Source organism: Triticum aestivum, chromosome 5B (assembly GCF_018294505.1).
Source record: "Triticum aestivum cultivar Chinese Spring chromosome 5B, IWGSC CS RefSeq v2.1, whole genome shotgun sequence".
In the NCBI taxonomy this organism is placed as follows: Eukaryota; Viridiplantae; Streptophyta; class Magnoliopsida; order Poales; family Poaceae; genus Triticum; species Triticum aestivum.
In genome coordinates this window covers 308122346-308140342 of record NC_057807.1, presented here as the reverse complement: position 1 = coordinate 308140342, position 17997 = coordinate 308122346, and the positions used below count along the sequence as shown (strand labels likewise).

The window sequence follows — 17997 nt, the reverse complement described above, 5'->3', positions numbered from 1 at the left end:
TTTGTTAGTTAAATCTATGGTCAAAATTCGACACAAAATATAATAAAGACCAATAAACTAGGACAGAGATAGTACTAATTTCAGCAAAAAGAAAAATCCCTGTTGGCAAGTCCCGCAACCAGGCGTGGTTAATCATGGCAACCGACTTTGATTTTGACCGAAGTCCTCGTCACCTCTCTGTTCCGATCCACAACTTAAACCCCCTACAGGCCTCGTAGCATTCGTATCGGCCGGCTGGCCCGCTGACCCAGCCCAGTAGCAGCGCCCCGCAATCGCCCCACACCCCACGCCCTAACCCTAGCACCGCGGCGCCCCCGTCTCCGGCGCGCTGCTCCCATCCGCCCGTCTGAAGTCGACCCCACCCCTAACCCCATCTCCGTCCCCTCCCATGGATCGCGACCGATCTTCTCGCCGCGACCGCGACCGCGGTGAGGACCGCCACACCACCCACGAGCGCTCGGATGACCACCACGGACGCCGCCGCCACGACAGCGACGGCCATCAGCACCACCACAAGCGGGACGCCGAAGACGACCACCGCCGTCGTCGCCACGACGACGGTGGTGTCGAGGAAGACCGCCGCCGTGCTCGCCGACACCGTTCGTATTCCCCCTCCGAGCCCCCACCGACCGCGAAGCGGGATCGGTCGTCGAGCCGCGCCCCCCGGGATTCCGTCGAGCGCCGCGATTCGGCCGACCGCGAGCAGCTGCCGCCGCCGTCACGGAAACGGAAGGACCACGACAGCGGCCGCCGCGACGGCGACGAGCCCGACCGTGAAGGCGGGAAGCGGCCGAGGGCCTCAGTGGAGCCTCCTCCGAGGAAGGAGGAAAGGCCAAGGCGAGAGCGCAGGAGGTTTGAGGACGTTGATGCGTATGGTGATGAGAGGGGTAAGGGGGACAAGGGCAGTTTGTCTCGTGAGCACAGGAAGGTAGAGTCTGGTGCTAATGGAGATTCACAGAGCGGCGCAGCCACTAATGTAAGTATTTTTTGCTGCTTTCTTATATTGTTCATATAGTGATGTGATTTATGTTTCTGAAATTTGGGCAAGTGATTCCTAATGTGCTTGAGTAGCAATTTGATGAACCCAGAATTATGTAGTTAGCGATAGTTGTCCTACTACTTTGTGTAGTTTATTCATAGTGCACATTGCTGGTGAATATGATACTTGTTTATAATAAGCATATGAGGGTAAGCCCAATAAGTACTTCTGTTTTCTTTGGAAGAAATTTAGTCTATGGTTAGTTTTCTCTTTAAAATGTTGATGTTAGGTTCATCATTATATCCATTCCTAAGCTGACTTTGCATCTTATACTTTGCAGGGTGGCGCTCAGCAGCCGCTCAATTCTGCACCTGCTGTTGCGGTGCCATCTGCTAATCCTGTTTCTTCAAAGGTATCTTCGATTACCACCACCAATGAAAATGGGGGAGTTAGTATTAGATCTGATGAAGTTACTGGAAAATCTAGTACAGATGGAACTGCAAATTCATCCGCTGGCAGAAGTAGTAACTTAAGTCTTGATGCTTTAGCAAAAGCTAAAAAAGCTTTGCAACTGAAGAAGGAATTATCAGAAAAACTCAAGAGATTACCTGCGGTAAGACATTACAATGATTACTAGTCCGTTGCTTCAATTTTCTTGTTATACTTTTGTAACCATTCTAAGCTCATGTTTGTCCACGCAGCTTAATAAACTTGGCACTACTATTCCTGATACACAAACTCCTAAGAAAGAAACACAGTCTGTTTCTGGCTCGAGTGCATCTGCAGTCCATGCGGGTGCATCTTCTGAACTGCCTGCAAGTAGTGTCTCTGCCGGCATTTCAGGGCTTACCAACATTCCCAATTTGGATGCTGTGAAGCGAGCACAAGAGCTTGCTGCTAAGATGGGATTTCGCCAGGATCCACAGTTTGCACCTCTTATCAACATGTTCCCTGGTACATCCAGTGAACTGACTGTTCCTCAAAGACCTGCCAAGGCTCCTGTTCTCCGTCTTGATGCTCAAGGTAGGGAAATTGATGAGAATGGAAATGTTATCAGCATGACCAAGCCAAGCAACCTGAGTACTCTAAAGGTAAACATCTGCAACTTAACATATGTGTCAGGATGACATGTAGTTCTGTACATTGACCCACTACTTTTGGTTCATCCTTTGCTAGGTCAACATTAACAAGCAGAAGAAGGATGCATTCCAGATTATCAAACCAGACTTGGAGTCGCTTGCAAAAGCTACTGTTCATTTTGATGAAAGGATGGGCATCAACCCAACTAAGCTCCTTCGTCCTAAAAGGCCAGGATTCCAGTTTATTGAGGAAGGCAAACTTTCGAGGCAGGCTGAATTGCAGAGGATCAAGGTTTGTAAGGATTAACCTCCTTTTGGATATACTGCAGTCATGTTTTAGTTTATTGTACCTTCGGTACCTAAACTTAATTGTTTGATTGTGCAGAATCAATTTGGCGAAGCACAAGCCAAAGAGCTTAAAGTAAAGCAAGCTCAACTTGCTAAGGCAAAGGTCGAGGTAGACATGAACCCAAACCTAATTGAAATTGCTCCTGGTGGAAGGCCTCCAAAGCAAAAGCAGAAGGAAGAGATTCCTGACATTGAGCCATGGTTTGCTGCTACCTCACTCTGCTGATCGTTTGTAGACCCCCTTTATCAGTACACAGCAACTAATGCCTCTTTTATTTCTTTTCAGGGACTCAAAGATTTTGGTATCTCCTACGTATGAGGACATCTCCTTGGAAAAGCTTAATATGGATAAGATCACCATCTATGTGGAACATCCAGAACCATTGGAACCACCAGCTGAGCCTGCACCACCACCGCCTCAGCCACTTAAGCTGACTAAGAAGGAGCAGAAGAAGCTCAGAACACAGAGGCGCCTCGCTAAGGAAAAAGATAGGCAAGAAATGATTAGGCAAGGCCTCTTGGAGCCACCAAAGCCCAAGGTCAAGATGAGCAACCTTATGAAAGTACTTGGTGCAGAAGCTACACAGGATCCCACACGTATGGAGATGGAAATCCGAACTGCTGCTGCAGAGCGTGAGCAGGCTCACGTGGACCGCAACATTGCCCGCAAACTCACGCCATCAGAACGCCGTGAGAAGAAGGAGAGGAAGCTGTTTGATGATCCCAACACACTAGGCTGTATTGTTTGTGTGTACAGAATCAGAGACCTGTCGCACCCCCAGACCCGCTTCAAAGTTGACGTGAATGCCCAAGAGAACCGGCTGACTGGTACGGCGGTTATCACAGATGGTATAAGTGTTGTGGTTGTGGAAGGAGGGAGGAAGTCGATCAAGAGGTACAATAAGCTGATGCTGAACCGGATTGACTGGGCTGCTGCAGTTGGTGGCGAGGATGACGCCGATGAGGAACCAGACAGGCCGGTGAATAGCTGCGTGTTAGTCTGGCAGGGTAGCGTGGTGAAGCCCACCTTTCCCAGGTTCGGTGTGCATCAGTGTCGGAGTGAGGCTGCTGCCAAGAAGGTGTTTGCAGATGCTAAAGTTCCACATTACTGGGACCTGGCTGTCAACTTTTCGGAAGATTCGTCTTGACCTCAGCTTCTGTTCTAAGGCAGTGAGAGTTTGCTGTGGGATTGCTCTACTATTCACATGCAGTTGGTGAGACTGCTGAATGCTAGTAGTGCGAACGTTTACTGGACCGACTACTTTGTATTGTCACGAATATGTCATTTTTCAGACTGTTGATGCTTGTTATGTCTGTCTACATGATCTAAGCACTGAACGCATGGAAGGGCTGTTGGATTTTTGCAGCATATGCTTTCAAATAAATTTGGTAAGCTTCATCAGTTTAAGATTGTGCAGGCCTTGAATACTTTTATGCCGTGAATTATGTTTATGGTGTTGCGTACGATGCTAGCACGATGAAGTTGCAAACTCCGATCTAAACTTTTCCGTCACCGAACATGTATTAAATGAGAGTTAGTCGTGCAAAACCATATGTTATCTGATCTTTCACAACGAGCCCCAAATGAATCTAACTGGCAGCAAAATTGCACCTCAGGTGGGGTTTGTACTAGTTTTGCCGAAGCTTCTTCCCCTCGAAAATCTCATTGAGGTTTGTAACATCACAAGCATGTCCCTTTTTATAAGGTCTCACTTTAAAAAGGTGCATGCATGCAACCATTTCATTGGTTACATTGAAAGCCATTGTTGTTGGTGCCATGGCTGAAAAATTAATACACTTCATGCGTGTTTTTTCATTGGCTGCATGCATGTGAGAGAGTGCATTAAGAATAGAATTGAAGAATTAATGTGAGCAACTTATTATGTGTCTTGGTTTAAGAAAAGTTGTCTTTAGGCCTAATAAATCCGGACGGAGGGAGTACCTGTCTGGGGGCATGATTGTTCGGAGAAGAGCAAATGATGGGCGATTATCAGTGCCAGTCATAGCAGTTCATAGTCCATAATTCATATTATTCTCTTTTTTTTTGCACATAAGTCATACGTACTATTATTCTCTGCAACCCCTTCTCTCCGTTTGCAGCATACTTCCCTTTGGTTTTTGTTGCCACCGCTGGTGATCTGCTTCTCAAAGTGCTCACTGAGATTGGCCATGATACATACTGTACAATGCTGACACAGCCTGCCCATCCGGCGCTGCGGCCTGCTCCAGGCTTCAGTGCATCTCAGAGTTGGCAAATTTATCATGAAAAATATGTTGCTGTCCAAGGCTATTCCTAATCCTGGGTATATATAAGACCAACGTCTTTGCAAAACGGACACTCAAATAGTAATAAATATTGCCCTTCTTTTGGTTGACTTTTTTCTCACTTGGAGTTGGAAATTTCTTCCTTCGCAACATGGCTCTGTGGAACATTTGAAAGGAGAGGAATTTACGCAATTCCTCTTCAGGAGGTACTCGTATGGCCCATTTTGAGCTGGCCGTTTTCGTATTTGAGGAGATTTCTCAGCGGCAATGGCCTTCGGCCGGCCGCACGACAGCGAGGGCATTGGCTGGTGGGCTAAGGGTTTGTACAAGGGTTTTGGTGATTTTCCTTCGAAAACTCCCCCCTTCAAAAACTATAGTACTTAAACGACCTCTCAAAAGCAGCCAATGAGAAAATCAAATGTATCCTCTAACAACAGGAGCTCCACATCCACTCAAAATTTGGTGGGGTGTCATGGGGTTCCTACGCGAATCTTGCATACATTGGTTGTAGAGAATTCAGGTGAGTACCTCGCCTCCAAATATCCTGAGTAACAACAGACAAGGGAGCGCACTGAAGCGGTATTTCTAATTCATGCAATTAGGCGAAGGCTTGATCAGTCGATTCACCATTATCACTCCCTCCCTGTGTAAAGTAATATAAGCGCGTTTAGATCACTACTCTAGTAGAATAGTGATCTAGACGCTTTCATTTTAGTTTTTTTACAGAGTAAGTACAAGTTACCCACTCTTTATGCGCTATTTTTTTTAAATAATACATTTTTTTATTAATTTTCATTAATATTACGTTGGGTAATATTTTTTCAAAAATAATATACCGTCGGCCCACTGCAGGCCGACTGGGCCTAGTCGGCCCACAGCAGGTCGATTGGATTCCAATCGGCCTACAGCTGGCCGACTAGCCCCTGTCGGCCCACTGTGGGTTGATTGGGTCCTCTGGAGCTAATTGGCTCGCTTTGGGCTAATTGTTTTTGCAAAAAAATAGGCATAAAAAATATATGTTTAAAAAAATGTTAATCATGTAATTAAAAAATGTTAAACGAGTATAAGAAAATGTTCCTGATGTATACAAAAAATGTACAATATATATGTAAAAAAATTGACTAAAGTATGTTTTAAAAAGTGTTAATCATGTATTTAAAAATTGCTAAATGTGTGTATAAAAATGTTCTTTATCTATGCAAAAAATATAGAATGTGTATGAAAAAAAGTTGACACCAAAAAAATATGTTTGAAAAAAATGGTAATCATGTATTTGAAAAAATGTTCAACGAGTACACAAAAATGTTGCATGTATTGGAATGAAAGGTTAAACGTGTATAAAAAATGTTCCAGCTCCGGATCCGGTATGGAAGCATCACGGACCTAAGTATGATTGGTTGCTCTTTTTGTATGGAACTAGAACATTTTTTTCAAACATATTGTTTTGGTGTCAACTTTTTTTCATACACATTGTATATTTTTTGTATAGATAAGGAACATTTTTCATACACACATTTAACAATTTTTAATCATGTATTTGAAAAAATGTCAACTTTTCAAACATATTTTTTTGGTGTCAACTTTTTTTCATACACATTCTGTATTTTTTCTATAAATAAAGAACATTTTTATACACACATCTAACAATTTTTAAATACATGATTAACACTTTTTAAAACATATTTTTATGTCAACTTTTTTGCATATATATTGTACATTTTTTGTATACATCAGGAACATTTTTTATACACATTTAGCATTTTTTAATTACATGATTAACATTTTTTTAAACATATATTTTTTATGCCTAATTTTTTTGCAAAAACAATTAGCCCACAGCGAGCCAATTAGCTCCAGTCGGCCCACAGTGGGCCGACAGGACACAATCAGCCCACAGTGGGCCGACAGGGGCCAGTCGGCCAGCTGTAGGCCGACTGGAATCCAATCGGCCTGCTGTGGGCCGACTAGGCCCAGTCGGCCTGCAGCGGGCCGACGGTGTATTATTTTTGAATTTTTTTTATCCAGTGTAATATTTATGAAAATTAATAAAAAAATGTATTATTTTTTAAAAAATAGCTCTTTATGCAGTCAAGAAATAATATCCCACGGGTTGCACTCTTCAGAAACCATGCACCTTCCTGCACACGAAACCACTGGAGTACATTGTTATCCGCGTACATACCATACGTAATCAGATAGCTGCCCCCCCTAAGCACCATTAAGAAAGTACTAATGCTTAGTTTAATCATCACCATTTCTTTTCTCCTGAACATCTGTCCACCTGCCATAGTCATGCCTTGTCATTTCCCATCTTGTAAAATTGACTCCTTATGCGCGCGACATCCTCGTCATGCCACGCCCTCCATAATACTAAAAGTATCATTTGTAGTATTATGTAAATTTGCAACAAAGTCTCCAGTTGAAAGGCACCTCTCTTCAAGGTTACTTCTATATTCCTCCGGTGTCGACAAGATGCGCTACTTGAGTTTTGATGTATTTTTCTCCCGGGGATCAGAGGGGATGGGAGGACTAGTACGTGATTTTTTTTCAATATGAAATATCTCTTAAACCGAGTATCCATATTACAAACTGTTTTCACCATTGTACTCCTCACATCGAAATTTTCATAACTAGATCTCATATTGATAGAAAAAGCTATGCCATGGCCCTGCTTTTTGAACATCATCAATCTAATAGTAAAAAAAAGCTTCAGTAGCCTCTCTATGAGATGAATACTATTGGCCTTATTTATCTTTGGCTATGCCATTTGTCGAAAACAACTATTGGGACTTACGACAAGTTGTACTCGTTTTTTTTGCTAGAGTGAAGGCAAGTGCTCGTGCCATGTAGTTTGGCCTCGTTGATGGGATGGAGGAGGTCGAGACGGCGGTCTTGAGTTTGCTGGTTGGATGCAGGGGCAACGGCCCCGGGCTACGGTTCGGCGATGGCCCTATGTGGTGGGGTTGTGGCTTTGCTTCGCGTTGGTGGCATTCCGGCGCTTCGAGGGTGGCGAGGTCTATCATGGTTGTGGGTTTTACATGATTGTCCCTTTATCAATCATGTGGTTAGAGTTTTTGCACGGTTGTCTCTTTATCAATCATGTTGTCGGATTTTTTGCACGGTTATACCTTATCAATCGTGTGGTAGGTGTGTGTGTTTATCGAGTTTTCGCCCGGTTATCCCTAATTAACGGGGCAATTCTCTTCTTAATGAAATGCAGGAACCCCTTGCCCCTCTTGAGGTGTCTTGAAAAGAATATGAATTAGACATGCCTTAGGCCTTGTTCGCTTACCCACCTTCTCAAAGGGATTAGAGAGATCGAGAGAATTTTGACTTGTAAGGGATTTAATCCTCCTCATCCCTGCCAATCCCCCTAAATTCCTTGTCAAACGAGGCCAGGCCTATGAGTGTTTGGTCCCTTCGGTACGTACAAGAGCCTACAAACAACCCTATTTCCCTGTTTTGATCGAATGGAGAACACTTCAATGCCGACAAAATAACAAAGTCACGGGTGCACTAAATTACCAGGATTGATGCAGGTAGTACCTATGGATCCGAGTTAAATAAAGTTGCAGAGCCCCCCCCGCAAAAAAAAAAAGTTGCAGAGCCGCAGTGATATCATCCAAATTCTGGATGGCGACAAGGGTCCTTGTAATAGTACAGTAATTCCTAGTACGGCGGCTCATGTCCCGCCAGCGCAAACGCCAAACACGAACAGTGGCGTTATTGAGATTATTTCTCTAGGGAGGGCTCCACGGTAATTTGGCTGGGATGGAGTGGTTAGATAGATTGGTTCACGGAGCTAGGGATGGCACCATTCATGCCCCTCGACCAGCTTATAACAAGTGGCCCCAATCATCACTTTCCCCCACACACAAAGGCACAGTAGAGGAAGCAGAAGCTCCAGCTTCAGGTTCAGCTTGTTCTCCATAGCAATGGCTGGCACTGGCAGCACCTGGCTCCTGGTGTGTTTCCTCGCCTCTCCAACTCAGTTTCCTTTGTTTCCTACTCCATCTTCGTTTTCCTCTCCCCTCTTTTGACATGTTTTGCTTCTTTCACTTGCTGTGTCGATGCGATCTATGTAATTCATATTAGAACCCTTTGTTCAACTCCATTCGCTTGATTGATCACGCAGCTGGAGCAGAAGGGAGCTGGGCCGGGAGCAAGGAGCTCCCACGCCATCACCCTCGTCGGCGGCACGGCCTACTCCTTCGGCGGAGAGTTCACCCCGCGCCTTCCCGTGGACAACACCATGTACGCCTTCGACCTCAAGGCGCAGTCCTGGTCCGCCCTCCACGCGGCCGGCGAGGTGCCCCCGCCACGCGTCGGCGTCACCATGGCCTCCGTCGGCGCCACGGTGTTCGTGTTCGCCGGCCGCGACAAGGACCACACGGAGCTCAACGAGCTCTACTCCTTCGACACGGCCACCAGCACCTGGACCCTGCTATCCTCCGGCGACGACGGCCCGCCGCACCGGAGCTACCACTCCATGGTGGCCGACGGCGAGGGGAGCCGCGTGTACGTCTTTGGCGGCTGCGGCAACGCCGGCAGGCTGAACGACCTGTGGGCCTACGACGTCGCCGCCGGGCGCTGGGAGGAGCTGCCTTCGCCGGGGGCGGCCTGCCCTCCCCGCGGCGGGCCCGGGCTGGCGTTCGCCGGCGGGAAGGTGTGGGTGGTCTACGGGTTCTCCGGGGACGCGGAGCTCGACGATGTGCACTCCTACGACCCGGCCACCGGCGAGTGGGCCGTGGTCGACACCACCGGCGACAAGCCCACCCCGCGGAGCGTGCTCTGCGCCGCCGGGGTCGGGAAGCACGTGGTGGTGTTCGGCGGCGAGGTGGATCCCAGCGATCTCGGCCATCTAGGCGCCGGCAAATTCTCCGCCGAGGCCTTCGTGCTAGACACCGACACCGGCGCGTGGGCCAAGCTTGATGACGCTGGGTCTGGTCACCACCCTGGTCCTCGCGGTTGGTGCGCTTTCTCGGCGGGGGCGCTCGACGGCCGGCGCGGCATGCTTGTCTACGGCGGCAACTCGCCGACGAACGACCGGCTTGGCGACATGTTCCTCTTCACTCCGCTTCTAGCTTGAGTCAGCACGCCAGCTAGGTGGTGCCCGCAGCTCTGTGTGCAATTGGAGTGGTCTGTGACGAACTTGCTGCTTTGTTAATGCTGTGTGTCATAGTACTAGTAGATGATTTGCATCTTGTGTGTTTATGTTGTGTATGTAATAAATGAAGAATAATAGTACTCGTAGTAGTAATGATGAATTGGGTGTTTTACATTGCTCTGCGACCAAGATCTCATGGCTAATACTAAATCCAAATACTACTGTACTAACGTCAGCTCTAGACATTTTGCGCCTCTGTCTGCATTGACCGTTCGTGGTTGGCATGCACGAATCTCGACGTGGGGCAGCAATCGCACAAACATGCCCACTTAACACACACACACTCCTCCCCCCAATTCCTGCCCCACTCACCCCTCTCTGTGTCCGCCCGCAGGCGACACACGCAGTGGTTCTTCATAGTCGCCGGCGATTTCGCACGGGGTTGACCGTCGGCATCGGGTTCTCCCTTCCCCGCGCGACGTCCTCTCTCTCTCTCCCATTTTTTCTGCTAGCTTTCTCCATCGGGGAATCAGTGGGGATTTCAGCGGTTGCTCAGGGTTAGGGTGGCCGTTTCTGCTTTGTTTCATGGCGGGGGCTCCGCGACGTGTATCAGGGTTTAGAGACCGGGGGGTGTTGGTGGGGCAACGCGGCAACACAACGGAGGTCTCGCGGTTGCTTTAGGGGGGGGGGGGGGCTCCCAGGCGTTGCAGTACCAATCATGTGCTCGTCATGGTGGGAAGGGTTCTAAGTGCTCGTCAGAATCAGTGTAGCAGGTGGTGTAGCCACGGCCGCACGGAGGCCATGGGAAGCGGCGCGGTTCGCTTTTGGCGATTTTGGACTGCGTGAGTTGGTTCCCTATACGCGAACTTATCCCCAGTTTGAGTCTAGGGGTTAGCAATTATATCCCAATTTGAATCTAGTTTTGCTGGTTTAGTTGAATTTGTTGTTCTGCTGTTGCCGAATTACCACCATTTTTGCGATGCTCTCCTTATCTGGTTAATACAAATTTGCCACGGACCATATGTGCATGATGGAGTTTTTTGACACGCTCTCCTCATCTGGTTAATGCAATTTTTTGCCATGGTCCTTATGTGTGTGATGAGATTTTTCCATGCTCCCCTGATCAGATTAACGTCGATTTGTCATCTTTTGTCAGTAATTTTTGCATTAACCTCTTGTTTTAGTTCATATGGTAACTTTTGTTGTGCCTTTTGTGTTTGTCTTTCTTTCTGTTTTCAACAGAAAGACTATGAGGGAGGCCCTTACAATATAATAGTTGCAACAAACTCATATTGCAAGTACCATGCCTTAAACTTGAGTGGGTGGGAAGGCATCAGCTTGTGTTCCGTTGCATATTACACTTCAAGATTGTTAGGAATCGCGGGGCTGATGTTGGCGATGATTTTGTCAACATGAAAGGGAAGGGGGTGGCTGCCGATAAACAACCTCAAAAGGAGGTACCAAAACTTTTCACGTCCCCTACTGTATGCTAATTTTACCTATGCAGTCCTATCACGACAAGTCCAGTCCTGATGTATGTAGAAACAATGGGAAATTGTGTCTTGTCTTTTGCTTCTTTTTCTAGCCTCATATTTTTGGTTTGTTTTCAGTTAATAAATCACATATTTTCTTCTCCATGCAATTTTTAACCATGGGGATGGCAATTTTGATCCTTCACTTGCTCACGCCCATGGCATTTTTTGCCTTTTTTTGCTCCATATCATACTATCTTCTGTATGATAATTCTACCAATCTAGTTATCTCATTGGCAAGTTTACTAGCTTTTCTGTATAAACAATGGCAAATTCACTTCTGATTTCTCTGTGTTTTGCATGTGCTTGTACCCCAGTTATCAGTACTCTTCTTGGCTTTGCATCTAAGTGACTTCTCCTTCAGGATGCCAGTTCGATGGCAATTGTCCACCTTGCTTTTGCCTCTGGTTGTGATCCCCGTCAGGAGGCAAGCAATTGCCCTTCAAAATATAGGGCGAGCAGCCTGATACGTCTTCAACATATCTATAAATTTTTATGGTTCCATGTGGTTATATTATCATTCTTGGATGTTTTACAATCATTTTAGCAACTTTATATCATTTTTTGAGTCTAACATATTGACATAGTGCCCAGCACCAGTTGCTGTTTTTGCTTGTTTTTTTACTTCGTAGGAAATCAATACCAAACGGAGTCCAAATGCAGCAAAACATTTAGGTGATTTTTTTCTAGACCAGAAGACACAAGATGGGCCAAGAAATTACCCGAGGGGGGCTCCGAGGGGAGCACAACCCACCAGGGCGTCAGGCGCGCCCAGGTAGGTTGTGCCCACCTCGGTGGCCTCCATCACTGCCTCTTTACTCTATAAATACCCCAATATTCCAGAAACCCTAGGGGAGTCGACGAAAATCAATTTAAGCCGCCGCAAGTTTCAGAAACCATAGATCCAATCTACACACCATCACAGAGGGGTTCATCATCCTCATTGGTACCTCTCCGATGATGCGTGAGTAGTTCATTGTAGACCTATGGATCCATAGTTTGTAGCTAGATGGCTTCCTCTTTCTCTTTTGATTCTCAATACAATGGTCTCTTAGAGATCTATTTGATGTAACTCTTTCTGTGGTGTGTTTGTTGGGATCCTATGAACTTTGAGTTTATGATCAGATCTATGTTTTTATCCATGAAAGTTATTTGAGTCTCTTGATCTCTTATATGCATGATTACTTATAGCCTCGTATTTCTTCTTCGAATCTTTGTTTTAGTTAGGCCAACTAGATCGATTTTTCTTGTCATGGAAGAGGTGCTTTGTGATGGGTTCGATCTTACGGTGCTTGATCCCAGTGACAGAAGGGGAACCAACACATATGTATCATTGCCATTAAGGATAATAAGATGGGGTATGTTTCTACATAAATATATCTTGTCTACATCATGTCATCATTCTTATTGCATTACTCCATTTATCCATGAACTTAATACACTAGATGCATGCTGGATAGCGGTCGATGTATGGAGTAATAGTAGTAGATGCAGGTAGGAGTCGGTCTACTAACGTTGGATGTGATGCCAGTATAATGATTATTTCGTGGATATCGTCATGATTATTTGAAGTTCTATCAATTGCCCAACAGTAATTTGTTTACCCACCGTATAGTATTTTTCTCGAGAGAAGCCACTAGTAAAATCTATGGCCCCTGGGTCTCTTCTTTATTATATTTTCCTTCGAGATCTATTTTTATTTGCTTTTATTTTCAGATTTATTAATCCAAAAACACAAAAATACCTTTCTGCAATTTATATGTATTTATTTTATCTCGCGTTCCCGCGAGATCTATTTATCCAATCTACTACAATTTTACCTATCCTTTTACCCGTGAGGGATTGACAACCCCTCTCTTACGTCGGGTTGCAAGTATTTGGTCTTTGTGTGCAGGAGCTGTTTACGCGGTGTTGCATGGTTCTCCTACTGGTTCGATAACCTTGGTCTTATCACTGAGGGAAATACCCACCGTAGCTATGCTGCATCATCCCTTCCTCTTTGGGGAAATACCGATGTAGTTCAAGCCGCATCATAGCCTCCAAGCTGATGGGCATGTCACAAAGCTCTTCTGTGAAGAGAGCATCAACATGGTCTATCAACAGGGGTGGAGTTGGCACGGTAGCAACAATTGAGTTTCCAGACAACTTCACCTCCAACTGCTCCATCACAAAGGCGAATCCCGATCCTCACAAGAGGTCGCCAGCGAGTCCACATTTGTATGCTCCACTAAGAGAGGCAAATAAGGCTCGCACAAACTCCTGAAGCTTAGGCATGACCTGCAACACCAGAGCCATGATCTCAGCGATGGCCTCGTTCTCAATGGAAGATAAAACTGTGGCCAAGGCAGACAGTGATGACGAAGTGTCCCCAACACGAGGGGAGAAACAACCATAGAGCTTAGTTCCCTTATCCCCTTAGCAGCCAACACTGACCTCACAAAGATGATGCAATGTACCAGTGGTATGTAACACGGTCGACACAAGAGAAAGCCTGCTAAAAGCAGCCTCTAGCCCCAGCAATCTCTCAATCCGTGGTAGAGAGTCTTGCAGCCGAGCGGACTGAAGGACCATATCAGACGGGGTTGTCGAGCCAGTGGGAGAAAAAATGGCCGATGCCCAAGACCCATGATGAAGTACTTTAGAGGGAAGTGTGGAATCAATCTGACTCTCACATGTAGAGCTCGAGGATGCTCGACATCGAGGTGGGGCACTGGTAGCACGATAAGGCATGCCAGTTAGCTAAGCGCACACCATGGATTTCGGCAATCACACATATGGTGACCGTTCTCCAAACTGTGGGAGCACCAAAGGGGGTCTCTCCAAAAAGATCTGCATGATGCCAAGGAGCGAGGCATCCACAACATCTTCCAAAGAGCCAAGCAGAGATTGATCAAGGGAGAAATGGCAGGGCTGGTGATGACGGATGGCGCGGACTGCACCGGGGAGGCACTTCTTGCCATCCCCCACTTTGCCTCTTCTGCTTCATGCCCCATGCTTGACCGAGTCGGTTGTCTGTCCATGGTCGAGCTATTGGTAGCCAGTGGTGTCAGCGGGGCCAACTACTCCTCATCGTCATCATAGTTGTCCTCTGAAAGTGTATTTGGCACTTAAACTATATTTTGGGGTGCTGACAATGTGGTTAGTGGAACTAATATCGGGTGCTAAAGTTTATCTCAGGATATTGGTTCCAAGTCTTGAAGGAGGTGTGTGACCCCCCAACTCAAAAATATCAAAGGCGTGGTCTACCGGCGATTCGAAGGTTTTTCTATTGGTTCGATTCGAGTCGTAGGAAATATCGCACTATTAAGAGGGGTCTTTGGGGATGTATGTCGTGTGGGAGTGCCTTTGCCGAAACATATACACCTAGCCTCCCTACTCCTACCACTTTATTTTCCATAGTGTGCTAGTCAGGGTACCCAAAAAGTTTGCTATAGAGTGTTTCTGGATACCCCATGCGCACGGGGTCTTTTGACCCGCGTGCACTGATACGTCCCCAACGTATCTATACTTTTGATTGTTCCATGCTGTTATATTATCATTCGTGGATGTTTTACAATCATTTATAATCATTTTATATCATTTTTTGGTACTAACCTATTGACATAGTGCCGAGTGCCAATTGTTGTTTTCTGCTTGTTTTTTACATCGCAGGAAATCAATATCAAACGGAGTCCAAACGCAGCGAAACTTTTTGTGGATTTTTTCTGGACCAGAAGACACCTGTTGGGCCAACAAAGTACCTGAGGGGAGCTCCGAGGGGAGAAAAACCCTGCCCACCTCGGTGGCCTCCCACACCGCCTTTTTGCTCTATAAATACCCCACTATTCCAGAAACCCTAGGGGAGTCGACGAAAATCAATTCCAGCCGCTGCAAGTTCCAGAACCACCAGATCCAATCTAAACACCAACACGGAGGGGTTCATCATCCTCATTGGTGCCTCTCCAATGATGCGTGAGTAGTTCATTGTAGATCTACGAGTCCGTAGTTAGTATCTAGATGGCTTCCTCTCTATCGTTTGATTCTCAATACAATCGTCTCTTGGAGATCCATATGATGTAACTCTTCTTGCGGTGTGTTTGTTGGGATCCAATGAACTTTCAGTTTATGATCAGATCTAGGCTTTTATCCATGAAAGTTATTTGAGTCTTCTTGGATCTCTTATATGCATGATTACTTATAGCCTCGTATTTCTTCTCCGATATTTGGGTTTTGTTTGGCCAACTTGATATATTTATCATGCAATGTGAGGAGGTGTTTTGTGATGGGTTTGATCTTACGGTGCTTGATCCAAGTGATAGAAGGGGAACCGACACGTATGTATCGTTGCTATTAAGGATAACAAGATGGGGTCTATTTCTAGATAAATAGATCTTGTCTACATCATGTCATCGTTCTTATTGCATTACTCTATTTTTTCATGAACTTAATACACTAGATGAATGCTGGATAGCGGTCAATAGGGGTGGGCATAAAAACCGACGAACTGAAGACCGAACCGATGCCGAAACCGAAAAAACCGATTTTTCAGTTTTTGTTGATGCTACAGTAAAATTCGGTTTTCGGTTATACTAACCGAATTTAATTCGTACAGTTCGGTTTTACACCGTTAACCGAAAGAGAAACCGAAGTAACTTGATGGCACACACAAAATCCTAGCGCCCAGGTAGTGCACGAGTGCGCATGGCGGCATTTTTTTGAGCGGAGTGCGAGTGCGCGTGGCCGCATGTGCGGAGTCAGACAGCTTGTACCTCTTTGGGCCTTCCACGTACATGCAACTATCCACGGCCCACACTTCTTAATAGTTTCTCCCAGCCAGCACAACACGTCACTTCATTTGGAATTATCCCACCTCGCCTAGCTACTTGGGATGAGACCGTGAGCTTGCCTACATAAGAAAGCAGGGTACGACAGTTTACACAACCATTACTGTTTCTATAGTTAATTGTTCAGTGCATGCCGTACAAGTATGTTTTCTATATGTGTGATCTCTAATTCGGTTAAAACGGAAAAGCGAACCGAAACAATCGGTTAACCAAACTTTCGGTTAGTTGAATTTTTGTGTCTATTTTGGTTTTCACTCTGGCTAACCGAATTATTAAAAAAACAAACAGTAGAAACCGAAATTTTGGTTTCTACCGAACGCCCAGGCCTAGCGGTCGATGTGTGGAGTAATAGTAGTAGATGCAAGTAGGAGTCGGTCTATTAATCTTGAATGTGATGCCTATATAATGATCATTGCCTGGATATTGTCATGAGTATTGGAAGTTCTATCAATTGCCCAACAGTAATTTGTTTTCCCACCATTTGCTATTTTTCTCGAGAGAAGCCACTAGTGAAACCTACGGCCCCGGGTCTCTTCTTTAATATATTTGCCTTCGCGGTCTATTTTTATTTGCTTTTATTTTCAGATCTATTAAACCAAGAATACAAAAATACTTTGCTGCACTTTATTTCATTTGCGATCTAGTTATCCAACCTATTACAACTTTCTCCCGTCCACTCACCAATTTCTGGCACCGTTGCCCGAAAGGGATTGCCAACCCCTTTAACACGTGGGTTGCGAGTATTTGTTATTTGGGTGCAGGAGCTGTTTATGTTGTGCTGCGTGGTTCTCCTAATGGTTCGATAACCTTGGTATCATCACTGAGGGAAATACCTACCGTCGCTGTGCTACATCATCCCTTCCTCTTTGGAGAAATACCGACGTAGTTCTAGCAAACATCAAAAGGAATTTCTAGCGCCGTTGCCAGGGATACATCATCAACCCAAGTTCCCAATCACAAACCTCATTTCCTTGCAATTTACATTATTTTCCATTTTCCTCTCGTTTTCCTCTCCCTCACTTCACAAAAAATGCCGTTTTATTCGCCCTCTTTTTTGTTAGTCATTTTCTTGTCAGATCTATTCACATTCTTGCTTTCTAGTCACAATGGCTGGTTTGACCACTCCTCCTTTGTTACCAGATTTTGAAGTTTCATACTTCAAACAAAGACAAGGAGAAAATTTGAAAGATGCTTGGCATAGGCTAATGGAATCCTATTGTGTTTGCAACTTAAAGGGAGACACAAAAAATTTTCTTCAAAATTTTTATATAGGACTAGCAACAAGGCCCGTGAGTTGCAAATGTCTATAATCTAAGAATTTGTAGCTATTTCTGTATGGTCTCCTGTTGATGCAGGTACTTGCGCCCCTATTTCATCACTATTTCTTGCCATACATGTAGGTATTGGTCTCTATTTCATCACTATTTATATCTTATCAAATTTGTATTTATTTGTCATGCATGCTTCCTTTTTACCTTTTTTCACGTATGTCCTCTTTTTCTTCTTCTTATATATTGGAGAATAGCACAACATCTCATATTTATTGGATCTCCTATGCATTTTCTCTTTTATTTATTTTATAGCGGATATCCCGTATTTATTGGGTCCTTATTTTATCTCTTGTCATGCATGTCCTTATTTATCTTCAATTTCATGTCCAATCCTAATTTTGCTGAGGTGTTCATCCCCAATCTGAATCAGTACCAGTATAAAAAAATGGATAATGCATTGTTGATTAACATTGAAGCCTAGATAGTATTTTTTTAATTGTTAACAGGTAAAATAATATCATATTTAGATTCTACATATTTTTATAATCAAATTCCATATATAACATGTTAAATTTGGAGTTACGGTTTAAAAG

At 45.1% G+C, this 17997-nt stretch overlaps 2 protein-coding genes across 3 annotated transcripts; both read left to right on the top strand.

Annotated features, from left to right (window-relative positions):
* Window positions 1–218: 218 nt before the first annotated feature.
* Window positions 219–3808, top strand: LOC123111553 (protein RDM16). Of its 2 annotated transcripts, XM_044532358.1 has the most exons (7): window positions 787–976; window positions 1320–1391; window positions 1471–1592; window positions 1681–2070; window positions 2156–2350; window positions 2444–2607; window positions 2693–3808. In XM_044532358.1, exons 4-7 carry the CDS (start codon window positions 1882–1884, stop codon window positions 3552–3554), a joined length of 1410 nt encoding a protein of 469 aa, XP_044388293.1. In that variant the 5' UTR covers window positions 787–976; window positions 1320–1391; window positions 1471–1592; window positions 1681–1881; the 3' UTR covers window positions 3555–3808. The 2 variants fall into 2 exon arrangements, with proteins under 2 accessions (XP_044388292.1, XP_044388293.1); XM_044532357.1 differs by having other exon boundaries at window positions 219–976; window positions 1320–1592.
* Window positions 3809–8430: 4622 nt separating this feature from the next.
* Window positions 8431–9952, top strand: LOC123111552 (nitrile-specifier protein 5). The gene is made up of 2 exons (XM_044532356.1): window positions 8431–8636; window positions 8807–9952. Exons 1-2 carry the CDS (start codon window positions 8607–8609, stop codon window positions 9758–9760), a joined length of 984 nt encoding a protein of 327 aa, XP_044388291.1. The 5' UTR covers window positions 8431–8606; the 3' UTR covers window positions 9761–9952.
* The last annotated feature ends 8045 nt before the right edge of the window (window positions 9953–17997 follow it).

Coding starts and splice junctions, on each gene's coding strand:
- LOC123111553 (XM_044532357.1), top strand. CDS start 389: ATGGATCGCGACCGATCTTCTCGCCGCGACCGCGACCGCGGTGAGGAC. Junction 2,071..2,155: donor GCAACCTGAGTACTCTAAAG/GTAAACATCTGC, acceptor ATCCTTTGCTAG/GTCAACATTAACAAGCAGAA. Junction 2,351..2,443: donor CTGAATTGCAGAGGATCAAG/GTTTGTAAGGAT, acceptor TTGATTGTGCAG/AATCAATTTGGCGAAGCACA.
- LOC123111552 (XM_044532356.1), top strand. CDS start 8,607: ATGGCTGGCACTGGCAGCACCTGGCTCCTG. Junction 8,637..8,806: donor CTGGCAGCACCTGGCTCCTG/GTGTGTTTCCTC, acceptor TTGATCACGCAG/CTGGAGCAGAAGGGAGCTGG.